The 24,324-nt window shown below is 36.8% G+C and overlaps 1 protein-coding gene, 1 long non-coding RNA gene and 1 pseudogene across 6 annotated transcripts in view; 1 reads left to right on the forward strand and 2 right to left on the reverse strand.

Annotated features, from left to right (window-relative positions):
* Positions 1 to 24,324, forward strand: part of DMXL1 (Dmx like 1) — a 178,679-nt gene that overhangs the window by 34,784 nt on the left and 119,571 nt on the right. For all 5 annotated transcript variants that reach the window (XM_007497841.3, XM_007497843.3, XM_056803948.1 and 2 more), the window contains exons 7-9: positions 1,837 to 2,018; positions 2,324 to 2,510; positions 2,823 to 2,991. In XM_007497841.3, coding sequence (XP_007497903.2) covers positions 1,837 to 2,018; positions 2,324 to 2,510; positions 2,823 to 2,991 — 538 coding nt within the window. The remainder of the gene's footprint in view (positions 1 to 1,836; positions 2,019 to 2,323; positions 2,511 to 2,822; positions 2,992 to 24,324) is intronic.
* On the reverse strand, positions 46 to 23,692 carry LOC103096341 (uncharacterized). The gene is made up of 2 exons (XR_008913272.1): positions 23,446 to 23,692; positions 46 to 6,082 (listed from the first exon to the last, which is right to left on the reverse strand). It is a non-coding gene; the product is annotated as an uncharacterized LOC103096341 (long non-coding RNA).
* Positions 6,688 to 10,743, reverse strand: LOC130455356 (mitochondrial import receptor subunit TOM20 homolog; annotated as a pseudogene).

Here is a 24,324-nt window from a genome sequence, read left to right on the forward strand (position 1 = left end):
CTCTATAAAACCCAATTGACTTGGGTATTTGAATAATTGGGAATATTTCCCTGGCAACCACCTTATATTTGATTTTAAAACCCAAGACACTGTAGTGAAACATATTTCTGCGGTCAAATTTACTCACCCTCTCTTATATCTATCACAATTTATATCTTCCACTATTTTAATCACTACAGTTTAAGACCTCAACCATTTTAAATCTCACAGTATCTATCAATATTAGTTCAAATATAGACTCAGCTATTTTTGAAATATTTTTGTTTCAGATGGTCACTTAATTTAATGGAAAATTGTCTAAATATTAATATACATTTACCTAATTTTATTTGTTTCATATAAGTTTCTTTAATAGTTCTAAGCCTTCTAAAGCTTTCCTGTCCTTAAACTTTAGGAACATGTGCCTATGAGTAAATACTGCTTCATTACTTCAGAAGAAATGAATTGGGTGGAGGGAAAGTCTATTACTTCATATTACATTGTAGTGCAGAGGACAGAGCTCTTAACATAGAGATAGAAGACTTGATTTTACATTCTGGCCCTCACTTTCTATTGTCCTCTGCATGCTTATCTGACCATAATCTTTTGGTTTCTACCTTTTCTTCTGCCTTCTCTTATCACCCCCCCTAAAGCACTATGACCTTCAATGACTTGTTTGCTCCCAGTTTGCTCAGTTTGCTCCCAGGACATCATCCCTTCTCTAGTCACTCTCTCCTCTTCTTTATTTTGACCCCTTAGTGAACCAGTTGAACTCTACATTGTCTTCTTGAGATTTTAGTCCCCATAATAACCCATTGGGCCTTACTCAGCCTTAGCTTTGTATCACCCCCATCATCTGTTGCCTTTGTATCTACACTTGTGCTGTTGAATGAAGGTATAGGAAATCATACAGTTATTCTGACTGGATCCACTACAAATTTGTATATTACCTTAAATGGGTCCTTAGTGTTGCTAGATGATACAAATATACCTCCTTTATCAACTTATCACATTTTACAGAAAAAATTAGGCCATTTGCTCCGAGTTCTCTCCTCTTCATGTCATCTCACTCAGATGCCTCTGCCACTAACTCCTCTTTCATCCCTGTCTTGTATGATGAGGTGGTCTTATTCCTTACCAAGGCTAACCCCTTTTCCTGCTCAAATGATTCTTTTCCATCTCATTCTTTCTTATAAATTGCCCCTTTTATCATTCCCATTTTGTCTTTATCTTTAATCATTCCCTCTACTGCCTCCTTTCCATCTTCACAAACATACCCATCTGCTTACATCCTTAAAAAAACCCTCATTTGGTCTTTTATTCACCCTTAGCTCATAGTAAGTGCTTAATAAATGTTTATTTACTGACCAAATGATAAATCATGTAACCTCTTTGAGTCTCAGTTTTCTCATTTGCAAAATAGAGATAAAAATTACCTGAACCACTAAAAATGAGGCAACTGTCTAATACTATAAATTGCAGAATAGTTGCCATTCTATATTGATAAGAGGGAGTTTGTTCCCTGGAATGGAACACAGATGAAAAAGAGCAAATAAAAGTACTTGTTAACCTTAAAGCACATCTTCAATTATTATTGGGTCATCCTAATGGACTCGGATACTCGTACCATTAGACATTATTTTGGGATTTTTAAAAAACATCCTTTAAAGAAAATTACAAAACTGATAGAAAAGAACATCTCAGTTTAGCATAAGTACTTCAAAATAAAAAGATTTATAAAAAAATATCATTTTAACTTCTCTAAAATAAAATTAAACCTTGTGATTCTAATCTAAAAAGAATGATTTTCACCTTCTTCTTTTGGTTGTATTATTCATTCTATTTTTTTTTCCTTAGGATGACTGCCTTTTGAAAGTGTGGTATAATACAGACAACTGGCGATCAACAGTTACCTCTCAAGATATAGGTCCAGAAAAGCAAACACAAGGAGGCGAGGTTGACTTTTCATTTGTTTACCTGGCACATCCTAGAGCTGTAAATGGATTTTCCTGGCGGAAGACCAGCAAATATATGCCTAGGTCAGTAATTAGTTTTTCAGTTGTATGAATAGCATCTGAAGACACTATGCATAATGACTTCTTTGCTTACTTTGGAGATAAATGTAAATATAAAATTTGAGAGGCAGAAAAGATTTAAATGCCTATATAAAGAGTGAGGCCAATATGGACCTTGGGATATAAACTCAACAGTAGTATTGCTTTATATTTGCTGTAAACTTTTCTTCATTAGTACTTTAAAAATTGAATGTACATTTAAGTAATACTAGTTACCATGTTAATTTTCTGCACTGGATTTGGATTCTTAATATTGTTTTCTTCCACAGGGCTTCTGTTTGTAATGTATTATTGACTTGCTGCAAAGATAATGTGTGCCGCCTATGGGTAGAGACTTTTTTACCAAATGATAGTCTTTTATATGAAGGAAACTATAACCACTGGACTGACCCAAATTTAACAAATAACTTCAAGAGGAATCCTTCCAGTAAGGAACGAGTTCAAAATGCTTTGGAAGTGAGTGTTATGGTTTAGTTGTCTCATTGATTGGAGGAAAATAAATGCAATCTTAGCAAGAGAACTGAAGTAGCAATGAAGTAAACTTTCTCTTTTTACTTTTTTCATAGCTAAAACTTTTGAAGTTATGTAATGGAATGAATTAGAGAAATAGTGTGGAAGTTAATATAGCCAATCACTTTAGGAGAGAAGATTCCTGAGCATTTATTACACGGTTTTCAATGTATTTAAAGCTCACAGAATCAATATTATTTTAAGAATACATGTAGTTTATGAAAGTAAGGCACTCTAAAAACAGTCTTATTCACATAGGTAAACCTGAGGCATTTTCGTAAAGGAAGAAGAAGATCACTTGCACTTGTAGCACATACTGGCTACCTCCCACATCAGCAGAATCCTCATCAGGTCCATAGGAATACCCCTCTGCAAGCCAATGCACTTTGCCACTTTCATATTGCTGCCAGCATCAACCCAGCCACAGGTAATAATCCTGCTCACCAAAAATCTTTAGGGTAAAGCAGTATACTTAGACATTTTTTTAGGGTTAAATACTTCTGTATTTCATAGGTAGCAAAATGTGGAATGTCATTACCAAGTGCAATGGAAAGAGTGCTGAGTTTGGATCAGGAAGACCAAGTGTCCAAATTTAGCTCTACTTGCGTGGCATTGGACAAGTCTCATTTTTCCTTATTTGTAAAACAGAGGGTTGAATTAGATGACTTTTAAGATGTCTTATAGGTCTATGATTTTATGGAGTTGAAATTTATAGAGTTGGAAGAAACTTGGGAGACAGTCTAATGCACTTTATTTTGCAGACGAGGAAGCAGGTTTAGAAAGATTAAGGAGTTTACTTGAGATCTTAAAAGTAGTTGGTAATTTACAGAACTCAAATTCAAGCAAACATTTATTAAATCCCTAAAATGTGTCAGATGCTATGCTAGGTATTGCCCTCCAGGAGCTTACGTTATATCTGGAGGATAGCATAATATGTACAAAATAAATACTAGGCAATTGGGGGATTAGAGGAGGCCCTTGAAATTAAAATTAGGAAAGCTCATAAATGTAGGAGATAGTACTTGAACAGAGTTTTGGTAAAAAATAGAGGGAGAGGTGAAAGGAGAGTGCTTTCCAGGAGACCAGCAAGATTTAAGGCATGGAGCTGGGAGATGGAGTGTAATATGAAGATCAACTAGTAGGCTGATTTCGCTATAGTACTGAGTAGCCCTTCTCAAATTTTTTGGTTTTAGGACCCCTTTATACTCTTGAAAAATTATTGAAGATCCTAAAATCTTTTGTTTTGTGGGTTATATTTATTCTTAATTCATGTAATTAGAAATTAAAACATTATAGAAGCAATAGCTTTGGTCACATGGACCCCCACGAGGATTTTGGGGATCTTAATGGACTTCTGGGCCACAATTTGAGAACCACAGTGCAACGTGCTATGCATATGTAATAAGGCTGGAATGGTAGGTTGAATCCAGATTATCAAGGGCTTTAAATGGCAAGCCAGGGAAGTGGCACTTCCCTAAAAGATGTTTGGAAAAGTGAAAGACCTAAGGCAATACTAGTAGTTGGGAAGCTATTGCAGTAATCCAAGCAACAAATGATGAGCATTAAGATGATGATTGTATGGGTAAAGAGAAGGGGACAGATATAAAGGAAGAAATTGTGAGACTTTGTGATTGATTGGTTTTGTCTGGGTTAGTTTGAGTGGAGATTTCAGTATGACTCCTGAGTTGTGGTCCTGGGAAACTGGAAGGATATTGGTGTTCTTTATGGTTATAGACAAGTTTATAAGAGCAATGAGTTTGGAGAGAAAAATCAAGAGTCCGATTTTAGATGTGCTGAGTTTTAAATGCTATGTGACATAATTTGAAATGTACAACAATGGGTTAATAGATATATAAATCTGGGAATCATCCATGGGAATCATGGGGTGGGGATGGGGTAGAAAAGAAAGGGAGGAAGGTTACTCTACCATAGAATAAAGGAGGAGAAAGTAGAAGATAATGCTAAGGACTTTGACTTGTAAAGTAGGGGAATATAAGCAGATCCTACTAAATATTAGCCTTGATTTTTCCAGTTGTGGATGAGGCAAAAATAGGGGATGCTTTGGGAGATTTTAGGAGAAAATAAAAAGTTTGAAACTACCACCATGATGGAAGGGATAGAAACTTAATTGGGGAAGAGTAAAAGGATTATCAATCTAGTGAGATTAGATACTATAAATTTGTCTTGAACAAAGTCAACTGAGTTAGATTGTTGTTTTTTTCTTATTCTGAACATCAAATAAAGTAGGTATTTCCACCTACATATTGAAGAAAAAGAACGAGCATGAAATTGCAGTACTCGCTTTTTAAAAAAATATATGTTCCATATGTAACTTTCAAAGCACTTCTGCTTATTGATGATTTCTTTAGCCTTCCTTCTCTTCTCTGCTTTAAAAACAAAGCTTCTGTGACCTTTTCTTTTTTCTTATTTTTTCTTGGCAACTCTCTCTAATATTATGAGTAAACGAAATCTTCGGTGGGCCAAGCTGTTATAGGGATAATAAAGTTATCAGCGGTTAAACTGATACACAGGCAGTGGATGGATGGCAACTGTTAGGATCAAACTGAAGCTGCTACTGATACATTTTAAAGCTGATATATTGACCTATGCTACAGACAGTGGATTGAAGGCCTAATGCAGTCTAATGCAACTCATTTATTATGGAGGAGAGGAATGGATAGGAAATAGGAGGATAGAAATGAGGAGTTATGAAATCTATTAATCCTTAAACTGCATTATCCAAGTAACACAACCTCCCCAGCTGACTCCTCACGGAGCTGCTTCTTGTCCACCGAGGTGGACCTGCACTGACCAAAGATGAAGCTATGCTAAAACGGTGAACTTTCAAGGATACAAGACACTCCTAGAGTGACTTAGAGTAATTTTATAATCGTGAGAGAGAAGTTGAAGCAATTTCTCTCTCTCCAGAAGTCAGGCAAAGAAGCAGGCCTCTCACAATTAGTCTCCCCCCTTCCCTCCAAAGCAAACTGCCTCCTAGTTACAAAAACTGCTCTTCAGCCCCCCCTGTGGCTCAGAGGGGAAAAGCTCTCAGGAAATACTCCAGTATGTATCTCAACTCTCAAACAGAAAGTATCTAAAGCCACTCAGATCTTTTTCTGTCAGAAAATGACCTAGTCACCAACTGTCTCCAAAACAAGTCAGAGACTGGACCCAGAACTCCCAACTGACTTTCTTTCATCCTAGGCCTCTTAAAGAGACCACTACAAATTTGATGTGTCTTCCCTCGTAAAGGGGGCAGCATAAAAGTGGGCAAACCCTTTCTTACTTGAAACCTATTCTTAATGAAACTAAATAAATTCTTGTCACAACACTAATCACCACTTTCCTTTCCTGGTTCCCCTCCCAATTAAAAGAAAAAACCCTATAACAAACAGTAGAGTTAAATCCCTAAACGTTTACTTTTTCTGCATCTTGAGGCCATCAGCTTTCTCCATGAAGAGGGTAGCATGCTTCACCATTGGTACTTCGGAATTCTGGGTCTTTACATTTGGTAGCAGCTGATTAGGAAAAGTGATAAAAGTATAAGTTCATATCCAGATTGTCTTATCTATAAGCCTTAGAGCCAATATTTCTTCACTATGGTTAAATCATAACTTAAATGATTTAGGGCAGAAAATGATATTTAAGTGTAGTTGCTGGGTTTGGGCTAGTCTTTAAATGTACTTTAATTAATACATTTTTGTTAAAACTCACATCATGCTGAGATTCAGAAATGAATTTCTATTCTAGTAATTGATGATGCATTCATTGGCCCCATTTACAAAAGCTGCATAAATAAGGTAGAATTGATATTACCCAAGAGATTAATGATACAGAAATTATATCTATCAGAAATGTGAGCAGCTTAGCCTGGAGTCTTTATCCATTTCAAGTGCCAATAACTGGTTCACATAAATCCCAGTTTTATCTCTTTGTGTGATCTGTGTTTGTTGTGCTTGTAGCATGATTTAAGATATGCATCAGTGATGTTAATGTAAATTTGTAATTCTCATTTAGGCATTTTATTTCATAATTTTTATCTTCTGAATAATATGTTTCATATAGGTGTACTGTGAAGGCTTATTGTTATTGTCTGTCAGTCAGCCAACAATTAAAAAGCATTCAATGTATATATTAACTCATTTATTTATTTATTTTTAAGCACATCCTCCTTTATTTTTTTTTTTAGGATTGGTACAAAAGTCCTTAACATGAATATTTTTTAATTTAAATTAATTTATTAATCAATTTATAACATTTCTTGGTTACAAGATTCATATTATTTCTCTCCCTCCCCTACCTCCACCCATCCCGTAGCTGACTCTCAATTTCACTGGGTATTACATGTGTCCTTGATCACAACCTATTTCCATGTTGTTGGTGTTTGCATTAGGATGATCATTTAGAATCTACATCCCCAGCCAAATCCCCTTGACCCATGTATTCAAACAGTTGTTTTTCTTCTGTGTTTCTACTCCCACAGTTTTTCCTCTGAATGTGGATAGTGTTTTTTCTCGTTAGATCCTTCCAAGTTGTTCAGGATCACTGCATTGCTTCTATTAGAGAAGTCAGTTACATTCAATTGTACCACAGTGTATCGGTCTCTTTGTAAAATGTTCTCCTGGTTCTGCTCCTCTCACTCTGCATCAATTCCTGGAAGTTGTTCCAGTCTCCATGGAATTCCTCCACTTTATTATTCCTTTGAGTACAATAGTATTTCATCCCCAACAGACACCACAATGTGTTTAGCCATTCCCCAATTGAAGGGCATCCCCTCATTTTCCAATTTTTTGCTACCACAAAGAGCGCAGCTATGAATATTCTTATACAGGTCTTTTTCCTTATTATCTCTTTGGGGTACAAATCCAGCAGTGCTATGGCTGGATCAAAGGGCAGACAGTCTTTTATCGCCCTTTGGGCATAATTCCAAATTGCCCTCCAGAATGGTTGGATCAATTCACAACTCCACCAGCAGTGCATTAATGTCCTGACTTTGCCACATCCCCTCCAGCATTCATTACTTTCGATTGCTGTCATGTTAGCCAGTCTGCTAGAGTAGTGTTGATTTGCATCTCTGTGATTATAAGAGATTTAGAACCCTTTTTCATGTGCTTATTAATAGTTTTGATTTCTTTAACTGAAAATTGCCCATTTGTGTCCCTTGCTCATTTATCAATTGGAGAATGGCTTGATTTTTTTTTGTACAATTGGTTTAGCTCTTTATAAATTTGAGTAATTAGACCTGTGTCAGAGGTTTTTGTTATGAAGCATGTTTCCCAATTGGTTGCTTCCCTTCTAATTTTAATTTTGATTGCATTGGTTTTGTTTGTATAAAATCTTTTTAATTTGATGTAATCAAAATTACTGATTTTACATTTTGTGACTTTTTTTCTAGCTCTTGCTTGGTTTTAAAGTCTTTCCTTTCCCAAAGATCTGACAAGTATACTATTCTGTGTTCACCTAATTTTCTTATAGTTTCCTTCTTTATATTCAAGTCATTCATCCATTTTGAGTTTATCCTGGTGTAGGGCATGAGATGTTGATCCAAACCTAATCTCTCCCATACTGTCTTCCAATTTTCCCAGCAGTTTTTATCAGAGTGGATTTTGGTCCCAACAGCTGGGATCTTTGGGCTTATCATGGACTGTCTTGCTGATGTCACTTACCTCAAGTCTATTCCACTGACCCTCCTTTCTGTCTCTTAGCCAGTACCAAGTTGTTTTGATGACTGCTTTATAGTATGGTTTGAGATCTGGGACTGCAAGTCCTCCTTCCTTTGCATTTTTTTCATGATTTCCCTGGATATTCTTGATCTTTTGTTATTCCAAATGAATTTGTTATGTTTTTTTCTAATTCAGTAAAAAAGTTTTTTGGTAGTTCAATGGGTATGGCACTAAATAAGTAAATTAATTTGGGTAGGATTGTCATTTTTATTATGTTAGCTCGCCCTACCCATGAGCAATCAATGTTTCTCCAATTGTTTAGATCTAGTTTTAATTGTGTGGAGAGTGTTTTGTAGTTGTATTCATATAGTTCCTGAGTTTGTCTTGGCAGATAGATTCCTAAGTATTTTACATTGTCTAGAGTGATTTTAAATGGAATTTCTCTTTCTAGTTCTTGCTGCTGAGATGTGTTGGAGCTATATAGAAATGCTGATGACTTATGTGGGTTTATTTTGTATACTGCAATTTTGCTAAAGTTGTTGATTATTTTGACTAGCTTTTTCGTTGATTCTCTGGGATTCTTTAAGTAGACCATCATATCATCTGCAAAGAGTGATAGCTTGGTCTCCTCAATGCCTGTTTTAATACCTTCAATTTCTTTATCTTCTTTAATTGCTACTGCTAGTGTTTCTAGTACAATGTTAAATAATAGAGGTGATAATGGGCATCCTTGTTTCACTCCTGATCTTATTGGGAAGGCTTCTAGTTTATCCCCATTGTAGTTGATGTTTGCTGATGATTTTAGATATACTAAATAATAGCAGTACTAAATAAATAAACAGTAGATATACTATTTATTATTTTTAGGAAAGACCCTTCTATTCCTATACTTTATAGTGTTTTCAATAGGAATGGGTGTTGTATTCTGTCAGAAGCTTTTTCTGCATCTATTGAGATAATCATGTGATTTTTGTCTGTTTGCTTGTTAATATGGCCAATTATGTGGATGGTTTTACTAATATTGAACCATCCTTGCATTCCTGGGTATGAATCCTACCTGGTTATAGTCAATAACCCTCGTGATCACTTGTTGGAGTCTTTTTTTTTAGTATCCTATTTAAGTTTTTTTTTAAAAGGAACTCATTATTTAATACAAACCTCTCTCATTTTACAGGGGTTCTTGTGATAAAGTCTGTAATTTGTCCCATATCAATCACAGTATATGTTAATGGGAGAACAGAACTAGAACATTGATTTCCTGATTGTTACTAGTTCAGTGCTCTTTCTACTAACTGAATTGCAAAATCAATATCCAGGACTCATAAGCTTGCTTTAATTAAACTTCTAAAGTTTTTTTTGAGGTGTTTAACAGCCATTGCCCTATACACAAAAAATAAACTATCTCCTAAATGTATCCATGATTATCTTTATGAATGGGAAATACTTTACATCCAGTGACTTCACAGCCTGTTAGGTTTGGTGAATTTAAAAAAATTAAGTTTTCTAATATACTTCAAAATTTCCTATGATAAACCAAATCCACCCTTTAGCTCTGTAACAGAGTGAAGAATACTGTTTATTGCCTTAACTTTATCAAAAAATGAGCACTGGGTATTTTAACATGTAGGAGTGTCATGTCATATGCATAACTACAACTGTGTATTTTAGTAATAAATGAAATTAATGATATTTATATAATTAATAGTATATTTATAAAATGAAATTTGTTCTTTTGTTTTCATCAAAATACACTTCTTACTAAGATAGATAAATAAAATCCAAGCAAACCTACACACACAAAGTTAGAATTAAGTTTGGTAGATTTCAGTGTAATACATAGTCTATAATTAGCGTGCTTGCCCTTTTTTTCCCCATTGCTGCTCATCTTCTGGGCTAAGAATTATCTAAATTTTTTTATTTAGATTTTATTATGTTGACATATTTCTCATTCCACTTCATCTTTGGTCAAGCTCTGTACTCTCACAATTCTCTGGCTAATTTTAGGCAGCTTAGTCAGAAGCATCTGGAACACTGGTGGTGGAAGAGTTTGCTGTAAAACTTGCAACAATTGCTATGGCTGCCCACAGATAGCAATGGCATTTGTCAAGTGGTCAACACCTTTTTCATATTCACCTTGGGTTAGAATTCCTCACCAAGCTGTATTTCTTCTAGGAAGAACTTCTGAACAGCTTCTGCATCTTTAAGGTCAGGTAACTTGGAAAGCCCAGGTCTCTCTTTAGCAAGCTTCTGTTTCTTCGTTTTCGGTGCCTGTTTTTGAAGTTAGGGTCACTGCGTATCTTGTGATCAAAGTAAATACAGTAGCCACTGAAGAGAGCACCGCACACGCTGGTGGCAATTGTGCCGCTCCAGCCTACCATTTTTCCAGCCGGTGCTCACACTGGAAGTGGCAGCAGCAGTGCCGTTCCCCGTTGACCCCCAAGCAAGGAGAATAGAGCTTGCTCCGCTCCATCGAGGGCAGAGTCAGTAGAGGGGAAAAGCACCCTATTTAAGATTTTTGCATCTATATTCATTAAGGAGATTGGTCTCTAGTTTTCTTTCTCTTGTTTTTGACCTGCCTGGCTTTGGAATCAGTACCATATTTGTGTTGTAAAAGGAATTTGCTAGAACTCCTTCTTTGCTTATTCTGTCAAATAGTTTGTATAATATTGAGATTAGTTGTTCTTTGAATGTTTGATAGAATTCATTTGTGAATCCATCTGGACCTGGGGATTTTTTCTTAGGGAGTTCTTTGATGGCTTGTTCAATTTCTTTTTCTGATATGGGGTTGTTTCGGTAGTCTGTTTCTTCCTCTGTTACTCTATACAATTTATATTTTTGTAAATATTCATCCATATCACCTAGATTGCCATATTTGTTGCCATATAATTGGGCATAATAGTTTTTAATGATTGTCTTAATTTCCTCTTCATTAGAGATGAGGTCTCCCTTTTCATCTTGGATACTATCAATTTGGTTTTCTTCTTTCCTTTTTTTAAATTGATTGACCAGTACTTTGTCTATTTTATTTGTTTTTTCAAAGTACCAGCTTCTAGTCTTCTTTACTAAATCAATAGTTCTTTGACTTTCAATTTTATTAATTTCTCATTTGATTTTTTAGGACTTCTAATTTAGTCTTCATCTAAGGATTTTTAATTTGTTCCCTTTTTATTTTTTTAATTTGCATGCCCAATTCATTGACCTCTGCCCTCTCTAGTTTGTTAATATATGAACTCAGAGATATAAATTTCCCCCTCAGTACTGCTTTGGCTGCATCCCATAGATTTTGGAAGGATGTCTCATCATTGTCATTTTCTTTAATGAAATTGTTTCTATGATTTGTGTTTTAACCAATTTTGGAGAATTGTATTGTTTAGTTTCTAATTAATTTTTGTCTCTCCTTGTACCCTTACTAATTATTATTTTCATTGCATTGTGGTCTGAAAAGGTTGCATTTATTATTTCTGCTCTTTTGCACTTGTTTGCAATGTTTTTGTGCCCTAATACATGGTCAATATTTGTGAATGTACCATGTGCTACTGAAAAGAAGGCCTTTTTGTCCCTGTTTATTTTTCTCCACATATCTACTAACTCTAATTTTTCCAAGATTTCATTCATTTCTCTTATTTCTTTCTCATATCTTTTTTGGTTTGATTTATCTAGTTCTGATAGAGGAAGGTTCAGGTCCTGTATTCTAGTATACTTTTCTAGTATAATTTTCTATCTTTTGCATCCTTGAGCTCCCAATATTTTCTCCTTTAGTAATTTGGATGCTATGCCATTTGGTGCATACATATTGCATACTGATATTTCCCTGTTGTCTATACTATCTTTTATCAGGATGTAATTACCTTCCCTATCTCTTTTAACTAGATTTATTTTTATTTTGGCTTTGTCAAATATCATGATTGCGACTCCTGCCTTCTTTTTATCAGTTGATGCCCAATAGATTTGGTTCCATCCTCTTACTTTGACCCTGTGCGTATCTACTTTCCTCATGTGTGTTTCTTGTAGACAGCATATGGTAGGGTTTTGGTTTCTAATCACTCTGCTATTCGCTTGCATTTTATGGGTGATTTCATTCCATTCATGTTCATAGTTATGATTACCAGCTGTGTATTTCCTAGCATTTTGATTTCCACTCCTAGTCCTGCCTTTTCTTCTTTCACTATTTCCTTCTATACCAATGTTTTGTTTTTAATCAGTCCCCCTAATTCCCACCCTTATTTTACTTCCCTTTCTACCCCCCTTCCTTCTTATTCCCCTCTTATTTTCTTTACAGTCTTTTTATACTACCCCTCCCACCCTCTCGCTCCCTTGTACTGCTTCCCTCCCCACCAGTCCCTTTGTTTCCCTTCTACTTCCCTATAGGGGTCAAATCAATTTTCTGTCCCAAAGTATTTAATTGTTTTTCCCTCTTTGAGTCAATTTCAAGAGTTGAGTATTTCCTACCTCCAACCTCTTTACCATTCCAGGATATTGATGTTCTTCCCCCTCCCGCCATGAGCTTCTTTGTGACTTATAAATGTGTACGCCCTTTTGTTTCTTTTCCCGTTTCTTTTAGTATTAACCTCTGTTTTTAGCTCTAGTTGGTATACATATTTATGTCTTGGCATTTCATCCTAAACAGTTTGTCACTGTTCCTTCTAATGTAATTCTTCTAGCTGCCCAGGTGATAACATTTTTTACAAGTTACCAATGACCTCTTTTCTTGTAGGAATACTAATCATTTTAACTTGTTGGGTCTCTTAAAAAAAGAGTTTTGTTTTGTTTTTCTTTTTCCCCCTCTTAATTAGTATATTAACTTTTTTATAAAAAGTAGTAAGTACTTATTACAAAAAAGAATTGAAACATCTCTTGTATCTGTCCTCTCACACAGGTTTCCACCCTCGTTCAAACTCTCATTTCCTCTTGCTTGGATTATTGCTCTAGCCTACTAACTGATTCCTCTGTACCCATATGTTTTCTTCTCCCATACATTTTCCACACAGATGCCAAATTGATTAATACTCCTGTTAAAAAGTAGATTTAGTGGCTTCCTATTGCTTATGGGATAAAATACAAATTCCTTGTGTAGTTTTGAGACCTCTTCACACTCTGGCTTGGATCTGTCTTTTCAAAACTGATTTCATACTTTCATTGCTGGCCAGCAGTAGACATTTACACAAGTGGATTCTTGTGACCTTTGGAGGAAAGCCAGATATTGAAAAACAGTGGGCAAAGTAAAACATTAAAAATCATAGAGTAAAGAAACAGACTCAGAGTTTGGAAATAGCTAAGACAAACTGCTTTGTAGAGCAGCCACTCAAGGAGTGTATTTAAGTGTAATTGGCCAGTGAGAGCTCAGTGTATTCGCAAAACAGAAGCGACCAATACATGTTTTCACTTGGGAGTTACAAATTTTCACTAGGGTTTATGAGTTTTGTGAAAAAAAAAGTTAATTCCTAAAATTATTGATTGAAAACTCAGCTGCCTATGTAAAAATGTTTCCTCCAGGATCCGACTTTGTACCTATTTGAGATCTTCCTGAGTCTTGGGGATTTCTATTCTGTTAACCCCGAGAAGGGTGTGAAATGCTTGTGTGCTTTAGCAATTTTACAGACTACCCATGTCCATTTTCACTGCAGGAAGCCAAATGGTACATGACATCCAGCAAACGTCAAGAGAAGTTCAATTCCTTTGTCATATAATTTCATCTCCAAGCTAATTTTTATAAGAAGGATTCAGTATAAACCAATCTGGTGAATTATTAAATATATAGCCACAACAATAAACTTGCCTTTGCAACCATATCTTGGCTATCACTGACCCTGAACTCTTGTTTAGTGGAATCAGCTTTGACTATATATTCATAACTCTCTGAATTCGCTATGTCTGATTCCTTCAGCTATTTCCCCTCAGGCATTCTATAGTCCAATTGAAATGGCCTATTTGCTGTTCTCAGAATGTGATAGTCTGTCTTCTTTAATGCAGGTTGTCCTTCCTGCCTAGAATGTTCTCCCTTTTCACCTCTATTTCATGTGCTTTCTCAAAGCACAACTTTGGCCCCTGTTTTCTAAGTCTCCCCATTGTTATCACTGTTTTTGCATATCTGCCCTGCTCCCACTCCCAAATTACTTTGAACTCCGCATATAAATATATACTTATGTAAGGGTTAAAAGTAGGAGTTGGACAAAAGTGAGAACAATTGAAGAAACCCCAACTGTCAGTAGCCCTTTGCCTCAGAGACAGATCTTGTGTCCTCTCTTATATAATTCCAACAGGAGATGTTTGCTATCTCCTTGGCATGCTGCAGCATTTGGTGAGGCCCAAAGCAAATCATCCACAAAGTGTATTAAATGGCTCTCCTTAAATTTGTAATATAGGCCGATAAGGAAGATTACACCCACCTAAGCTGGTCAATTGGGGAGAGAGAAAGGGTTGAGAGAATGAGAGGGGAGAAGAGGTTGATCTTCCCCTCTATCTTGGTGAAGACTACGTCAATTTGTTTTCCTGAGGGACAGAATATGTCTCCTCAGAGATTGGGTTTGGGAGAGGGAGGTTAAGGACTGGAGGAGAGGGCTTTAATTATTGTTGAGAGGCAGGATAGATTTTTCTGCCTCTGGATCCTCCCAGTACCCTGACTACCATTTTATTCCTCAGCCCTGGTCTTGAGCTAGTCCACCTCTTTGGGGAGAGTTATGGTTCTCCCCAAATCTTAAGTCTCCTGCTTTGGTGTCAGAAAGTAGGCAGACTTGATCTAAGTAGTAACACTTTAATAGAGAACCACACAGGGAAGGGAAATTGAACGTTGGGCAAGGAAAGTAGGTAGCAACAGTTCCCAGAGACTGGCAGACTGACCCCCTCTTAATCTTGGGGGTCCAGGCCCTCAGCCTTGACCTCTCTTCTGGTCGTTGTCCCTACTCTTGAGCTAATCTGATTAAATTGCTGAAGTTCAGGACAAATTGGGGATAGAGAGGTAGAGAAAATCCTCTCCAAGGATCAGTTGATGGCTTCTTTCAAAGTCCAAGCTACAAAGTTTGAGATGAGCAAACAAATTCCAGGAATTACTAGTAAGGAGTTTGTCCCCAGAGAGAGATCTCCAGCCTCTGAAATCCTCTTGTCAGGCTCTCAGCTGAAGGAGTGAGTTGAGGTGGAAGTTTTGAGTTCTACTCAGCCTCTGTTCTCACCCTGGGTCTCTTCCTTTCTGCCCCTCCCCCACAGGAACTGCTTCTTGCTTCACTGGTTCAGATTTCCTTCTTTTGCATCTTCCTCTCTTTTGCAAATTGTTTTAAACTTCCCGCTTTTCATCTTGTGGGGAATTGTCATCTTGACAATGCCCTGAGACATACAATATGCTTACCATTGTTTCTTCAGTCTTATCTATCTATCTATCTATCTATCTATCTATCTATCTATCTATCTATCTATCTATCTATCTATCTGTCTGTCTGTCTGTCTGTCTGTCTGTCTGTCTGTCTGTCTCTCCCTCATCTTCTATATCCCATCCCTCCAAAATAAGAATACTGCATTCCCTTGGTTATATCTACTCCTATCTTATTTTAACTACCCAAGCCTAAGCTAAGTAGGGGTTTGGGGAAATTATTCAGGGTAGATTTCTTTTTGTTACAAGGATTGATACAATTCAGTAACATGTATTTGGACTAACAATGTCCCATAACAATATGCAACAATGTTAATTTAACTATCTGGTAACAATTTTCTTAATGACCTATAGCTATGGTAACATTTTTCTTTTGTTATCTTATATTTTCTTAACTTCTGTAGCTATTACAAATTCTTTAATATTTAAGTTAAGTTTCTTACATTCTGTTATCCTGTTCTTTCCCTGCCTCTGGCTCCCTAAACTTTGAACTTCCCTTTTCGGCCCTGGCTATTCTCTTTCCTTGATCTAAGTTAAGATTGTCTGTTTAATTCCTATCCTATGTTAGTATGTTAGTGCTCTAATATTTATATTATGTGCCTGTGTGTTTTCTGTACATCTGTTAAGTATATACATATTACATATATACAAGAGTTCTGTTTTGGAGTCAACCAGACAGAAAAAAAATTTTTTTCTACCTCTTTGAGTCCTGCTACAAGTTTGTATGTTTTTCATTAACATGGACTTTGCTTATTTACGACAGGCCCCTAAATCAGTGTGTTTCAATGGTTATGTTCTAAATATGTTGTGTGGCATATGCATACTTACTCTCTGTATATGGATCCTCTTCCAATGTTGACTGATGTTTTGTATCTTCTCTTGTTCAGGATTTATGTGTATGTTGGATGCATTTCCCTTTATGTGATATTAATATGTAAAGGACACCTTATCTTATGTGACATGTTCCTTGAACTTATTTTTTCTACTTAGTTCATAGGTTATAGTTCTTTTTTTCTTCCTTATTGTTCATTTAAAGTCTATGATGACCCTATACCAAGATAAACTCAGAATGGGTGCATGACTTGAATATAAAGAAGGAAACTATAAGTAAATTAGGTGAATACAGAATGGACTTCTCCATTAATGGCAATACAACATCCCTGAACAATCTGCAGGAATCTATGAGAAAAAATACTATCCTTAAGCAGAGGACAAACTGTGGGAATAAAAACACTGAGGAAAGGCAACTGCTTGACTACAGGGGTTGAGGGGATATGATTGAGGAGAGATGCTAAAATGAGCACCCTAATGCAAATACCAACAACAAGGAAATGGGTTCGGAACAAGGACACATGTGATACCCAGTGGAATCACGCATCAGCTAGGAGAGGGGTGGTGGGAACGGGGGGGAGGAAAAGAAAATGATCTCTGTTTCCAATGAATAATGTATGAAAATGACCAAATAAAATAATGTTTTAAAACTTAAAGTCGATGATGGTCCTGGAAGGATTCTTTCTCTCTCTGGTCCAGATCTCTTCATCTGTGCAAGAAACATATTTCCCTGTCATTTCACTTTGATTGTTGCTTTCTTCTCCTTGTGCTAGAACATGCATATGTTCTATGTGTAAGATTTGGGTCTAATATGATGAGTGTGAATGTGTAAGAATGGTTGCTATTGTATGAGTGTAATGAGAGTAATGGGTTTTTCTGCTTTCTGGTTTATAATCAGTCTTTCTTATGTCATCATTTATATTTCAGTATCACTTTGATTAGGGGTGTCCATAGCTTGTTTCTCTATTCCTGTCAATTTCACTCTAGGTCTGTGCCTCCTGTGTATGGTCTGGGGCATTATTTTATGATCTAATTTCATCTGAGCCACTTGGCACAACATAGCGTTTAACATGTGAAGCATAATACCACAGGTCTTTCCATATGATTTTGATAGAAGTAGGTGCTGTAAATGCAATCTGATATGGCCTATTCCATTTTGGATTTGTCATTGTGCTTCTTATAAAGTTTTTCACACACACCATGTCTCTGGGGTTGACGTTGTGCAGTACAAAGTCTAACGGTACCCTTTGGACCATCAAGCCAGATCGTGTAGTCCTTTCAGCCTGTCTTGTATGTTTGTTAGATAAGTATGTAACTGGAATTCCCCTCTCAGCATGGAAATGTATTATGGCTTTGCAGTTTTCCCATACCAAAGTGGTTGTCCATATAGAAACTTGAGGGGGATATATGCAAATCTCTCCTGAGTTTTGTCTTTAGCTGGCATAGTGCAAGTGAGAGAACTTTTGTCCACTTGAGGTGTGTTTGTGCACATAGTTTTCCCATTGCAGTTTTAAGTTCTTTATTCATTCTTTCTACCTGTCCTGAGCTGCTTGGATGGTAAATTGCATGCAGGTTTCCCTTTATTCCTAGATTCTGATAGACTTTATGCAGGATTTTAGATGTGAAGTGAGTCCCCATATCAGAATCTCTGCTGTCTGGAATACCATATCTGGGGATTTCTTTCAGGAATGTCCTGACTGCAAAGGCTGTATTATTTTTCTTGGCTGGGTATGCTTCTGTCCACCAAGTTATTCTGTCCTCTATCACTAGGGCATACTTATATCCCTTGTCACTAGGCATGTTGAAGTTATCAATTTGCAAGCATTCAAAGGGTGTGAAAGCTAAAGTTCTACCCCCTAATGCTTTGCTTTTAAAATGCCATTGGTTATATTGCCTGCAAAGATCACATGCTTGGCATACTCTTATTGCATATGTAGATATCCCTGGGGAGGCCCAAAATCTCTTAATTTCATCTATCAAGGCCCGAGTGCCATAATGTCTTTTGGAATGTGTGACATTGCAGGGATGGTAATACAATGTCCTGGGTAAAATGAGTTTCCTTCCTTCTGCTCTCCAGATCCCATTTACTAGTTTTGCTCCCAATCGTTGTTTCTATGACTGAACCTCTCCTTCATTGTAAGCTTGTATGATATCTTGCTTTTCTGCTATAGAGAAGTTCAGCACATGTATGGGGCCAAATCTGGCTACAAATTTTGCTGTTATGTCAGCCCTGTCATTTATTCCCCTGGGATATCTTTGCCAAAGGAATGAGCCTTGCAGTGTATTATAGCTACTTCCCTTGGTAACAGAACTGTATCTAAGAATTGTGATATAAGTTTCCCATGTGCTATGTGTTTCCCTGTAGATGTAATGAACACTCTATTCTTCCCTATCCCTGTCCCATGCAGAACTGAAAATGCATAAGTTAAGTCACAGTAAATGTTAATTCCTTTGTCTTTCTCAAAGATGAGAGCCATGGCAAGGGCTTTTAGTTCTGCTCCCTGAGTGCTGACATGGTTAGGCAGAGAGGCATGCCAGAGTGTGTCAGTTTGGTTAACTACAGATGCTCCAGTGAATATTTTTGGTGTATGTACAAAGATCCATCAGAAAGCATCTCCAGGTCAGGATCAATGACTGGAGTATCTTTCAGATCCTGTCTGAATTTCTGTACTAAAATTTATTGTTTGTACACAGTTGTGCAGTGGCTCTCCTGTGAGTGGTAACTCAGGGATAAGAGTTGCTGGATCTAATGGTGCATAGCGATGAAAGGACAGGTTTTCATTGCCTAGCAAGATGACTTCGTACTGGGATAGTCTGGCAGGTGTAAATGCTTGCATGTTACTCCTTTTAAGTATTTTCTCTATTTGATGAGCAGAGTATACATGCAATCTGCATCCCAGCACCAGGTTATTGGCTTTTTTCACCATTAGAGCAGCAGCTGCTATACATCTCAGGCAATGAACCATTCCTTGAGCTACCGGGTCTAGGTATTGTAATATACAATTGGCCTCTTCTGTGGTCCAAAGGTCTGGGCTAGGACTCCAAAAGCTATTCCCTTTGCTTTGTGGACATATAAATGGAATTCCTTGGTATAATCTGAAATTCCCAATGCTGGAGCTCTCAAAATCACTTGCTTTAGTTGTGAGAGAGCATTTAGATGTTCATTTGTGAGTTTTAGGGGTTCTTCCACTTCATTCTTGATTAAATTAGTCAGAGACTTGGAGATGTTAGAGTACCCAATCACCCAGTGTCTTGAAAATCCACAAACACCTAGGAACACCCTTGGCTGCTTCTTTGTTCTTGGCACTCCTAGTTTTTGAATGTTTGCTATTCTTTTGGTAGAGATTTTTTTAGTGCCCTTCTCTAAGATGAAGCCAAGATATTCTCTTTTAGGCGAGACTGTAATCTTTTCCTTGAAACTTTATGCCCTCCCTTGTACAGTTCTATCAGTAGTGTTTTTGAATCTTGCAGGCCTGTTTTAGCAGATGGGGATGCAAGGAGGAGGTCATCCATACAGTGCACTATTTTGCTGTGTTTGAATTTTATTGATTCTAGATCTCTTTTGTGGAAAGGAAATTAGACTGACAGTTTGTGGGGAAAAGGGACCAACTGGGAGTGGCAGTTAGGTCTTGTGACTAGCACTTCCTTCCTGCCAGGAGTGGCACCCGTGGGGTCTGGTGACTAGCAAATAGCTGGCAAAATATTGATGCACTTTCAGCACAGTCCTGGACTAAACAGGTCCAGCAGTTTGACGTCCCCCCCCCATTGGAATGCAAAGATGTTCTGACTTCCCTTTGCAAGGGGGATCATAAAATACACACTGGCCAGGTCCACGACAATATACCAGTTAGAGGAATTGGGTCTCTCTATGATAGCACTTAGGGATGGAGTGATTGTATTGGGGATGGGTTCTTTTTATAAAATTATTGATCACCCTAAAATCTTGCACAAATATCCATATGTTTTTTCCATCAGGTGTTGTTTTGTTCTTTTTGATTGTTAATATTGGGCTTATTATATTCTCAGATTGTAGGTCTTAGTATGCTTTGTTTCAGTAAACTCTTGATAATGGGAGCAATGTCCTCTGTGGCCTCTTTGTTCAGTTTATATTGAAGGATTTTGGGTTGTTCCTTCTTTCACCTCAATTTTCACTGGTGTAGCTGATTTGTTCTATCTACATCATCTGAATGTCTAGCCCATACGCCCTTTGGTATATCTTTGAGGATTTCAAACATTGAATTGTCTATGTGTAGCTGATAAGGTGTTTCATCTAATTGCCCCAAGAATAGAAATGGATAGTGTTTTAATGATTGCTTGGGTAGATGCAAAATAGACTTTCCCTGATTGCTCACTGAATAGTCGCTCTAATTTTTCATAGAAAGTCCCTCCCTAAAAGATTGTCTGGACATCCAGGTATTAGTAGGAATAATCAATTGATTAAGGACCTAACTTTACCATCTTTGGTCAAAGTTTTGGAGCCCTTATAGCCCTTAAATCTTGAACAAATCGATAAACAGATTTTCCATTTTTGTCTAATTCCTTTTTTTTTTAATTAATAGGCAAGATAGGTGTATTGTATTCTGATTTGCATGGGATTATTTTTTTTTGTTTAATTAAAGAATTTATCACTGGGGCAATTCCTTTGATTGTCTCTTTTGATCATGAATACTGAGGAATGGAAGGAGGTGGGCCACCTTTTATTCTAATTTGAAGAGAAAAAGCTGATTTAAGTAGGCCTACATCAGAAGAAGATGTAGCCCAGAGAGATTTGGATATATCTGTTGGTATTTCAAAGGTGAGCATTTTATCCATCTCCTGACTATCTAGAAAGAGTACAGGGAACAAATTTAGAGATTCCTTAGGTAGTTCTAATGCAATATCATGATCTTCAGTACATATTACCATGGCTTTTAATTACACACCAATTCACAGGGTAGTAGACATTAGAAGGAACGAATATTCTACAGACACTATTCATGGTGAAAGCTTTGAGACTTTCAGAGGTGCTCTGATACTCCCACAACATTGATCGAGCCAATAGAATTACAATTAGAATCAGATATACTCATCAGCACAGATTTTGATGCCCCAGTATCTAGAAGACAATCGTTTAATGTATTTCCTACTTTCAGTGTCACATGTGGTTCATTGCTATTCAGAGGAGAATGGACTGGGATGACTGGTGTAATTATATCAGTCTCTGGAAAATTAAATATTTCAATCTTTGATTCCAGAGTCCTTTCTCACCTCTTAGACCTTCATAAAGGTCCATGTGCACATCTCTGAGATTCTTTTCATTGAGGAGGATTTACATTTGGCTATTGTGTGGATGAGACCCATTTCAGATATATTGTAACATGTCATTTGCCTCATTTTGATTACTGGTTCTACCATTCCCGTAATTTCTATAACTGTTATTTCTGTAATTGTTTTTGTGTTTATTATTATTTCTAAAATAGTTGTTCCTAGAATAGCCATTCCTAAAGTTTCCACCATTATTTCTAAAATTATTGAATACTTGAGTCCAGCTTCTGCAATTTAACATTAGATATCCCCTTTTTTTGGCATTAGTAACACATTGGTCTTTGGTTTGCAGCTTCTCCCAAAGGAGCCATAGCTACCCCATAATTTGTATCTCTTTTTTCAAGTTTTCCCTTTAATTCTTTTATCTTCTTTCTTAATGCCTCCACTAAATACCTATCATCTTCATCTTTTTTTTTTTTGCCCATTATACACATATACTGCCACTCTTCTTAATTCATCAAGGTCCATATTCAGCCACTTAGGACAGCTGGTTTTGATATAGTCCTTGATCATCCTGCAATAATTTTTCACAAACTGCCTTCTCAATTGCCTAACATCCTTTTCTCTGGTTAAATCTAGATATATCTTCCTCCCAGTTCTACAAGTCTGTCCATGAATTGTGAAGGATTTTCACCAATGTTTTATTTTAGTTTTTCAAATTTTGTCCAGATAGCCAGTCTCTCAGAACATGCTCTCATTGATTTAAGTACTGACTCCCTAGCTTGATACAATCTGGTGTAATCGGATTAATTGTTTAAGTCCCATTTGGGATCTTTTAATGGCCAGTGAACTGCTCTTCTTCCTCAAGCCACATTAATAAGCATGATAACCTTATCTTCTCCCTTTTTGTTAATAGTTCATCTAGCAAATGTTCAAAATCAGTCCAGGTTGGATCATTGTTGGCATATGCTTTCCAGCCTTTTGATAACAGCTATGGGCTTATCCTTAAAAGAAGGGGTGCTCTATTTAAATCCCTCAGTATCCTGAATGGTAAATGGTTTTTGATGTCTTATTTTAATGAGCTCTTCTTTGGGATTAAAGATTAGTACTTCTCTTAAGGGGAATAGGTTATACTTTCTTTCTTTTGGGTTTTTGCTTGAGCTGCCCTAGAGTTGGTAGAGGAAGTAGGAATAGTGGAAGAGACAGGTTGGTTAGAGTGAGAGATAGTTTCAGTCAGTTGAGAAATAGTTTTGGCCATTTGAGAGGTACAGTATTTAAGGTATGCAGCTCTAGTCTCCATTAAGCTATCTTTCCACTGTTTCTTTTCTTTTTCTTAGAGAGAACTAGACAGCTTATTTGATGAAATTGATATCCTTGAAGTAATTTTGTCAGAACAAAAAATCCCAGAAATGGTAATAACCAGAGACAATCTAAAATTATGAGCTGTAATAGCTCAGTAAAACTCCCCAGGAGCAAGAGTTATTTGAGATAGACTGGAACCTCCTCCTTCACTGCATGGGCCATGATCGCTAGACTATGTTTATTTGCCTAAAATTTTCTACACTTCTTCCTTTTGTCTATTCAACAGGTTAATCAAACTCCTAGTTGGCTTGCCAGGATTGTAAGGGTAAAAAGTAGGAGTTTGACAAAAGTGAGAAGAGCAGTTGAATAAAACACTTAGTTTAATATGAGACGAAGTACAGATGGAAAAGAGAAAAAGAGGAAAGAGAGATTATTATTCTAATACCCTGTGACTATACCTGTAAAATTTCTAATAACATACCTCTGTCTTCTGAGGACAGGGTCTTCTTGCTTGACAAACACCAGGCCTGCTCTACCCTACACTATCTAAAATTGATTCACTAACTACCTATCTTTCTAAATAATCAGATATGACTCCTTCAATTAGTTTTCTACCACCCAACTGTCAGTAGCCAACTGCCAGTAGTCCCTTGCCCCTCAGAGACAGACCTTCTACTCTCTCAAGATCCAGAGAACAAAAGCCCCTAACTGTCAGTTTTCCTTCCTTATCTCACTCCTGGTCTCCCTGGTAACAGAATCTTCAGCTCTGTTTCATTGACACCTGTCAGTTCTGCTCTACTTAGAAATTCTGCTTTTTTGCCTCTTAAGGAGAAAGAGGGAGAGATTAAAAAAATTCCTTTAACACTTAGAATTAAGCTACTTGAAGACTGGGGCATAGTATATCATAGATCATTAGTATTCATTTAGCAAGTTAAAAAGCATTTATTAGGCACTTAGTATGGATCAGGTACTAACCAAAGTGCTAGGGACACAAAGAAAGGCAAAAATAATCATCCCAATCCCAGTCAAAGAATTTATATTCTAATAAGGAGATACAGAGAGTAAATAGAAGATAATTTAAGAGTGAAAGATACCAATAGTCGAGCAGAATGGTTAAGCACCCTGTAGGAGGTGGTTCTTATTGAGTTTAAAAGTAGCCAGGGATTCTAAGAACTGGAGGATGGGGGACAGATGAGACAAAGATGGGAGATGGAATATCTTATATAAGTTACAGCAAATAGTCCACAGGCATTGTGTCATAGTATAAGTGGAGAAAGAATCTAAAAAAATATTGTAAGGGAAAGGGAGGGAGCAGTTAGGTGACTCAGTGGATTCAGAACAAGGCCTAGAAAACTGAGGT

The sequence above is a fragment of the Monodelphis domestica genome, chromosome 7, assembly GCF_027887165.1.
Source record: "Monodelphis domestica isolate mMonDom1 chromosome 7, mMonDom1.pri, whole genome shotgun sequence".
Lineage (NCBI taxonomy): Eukaryota > Metazoa > Chordata > Mammalia > Didelphimorphia > Didelphidae > Monodelphis > Monodelphis domestica.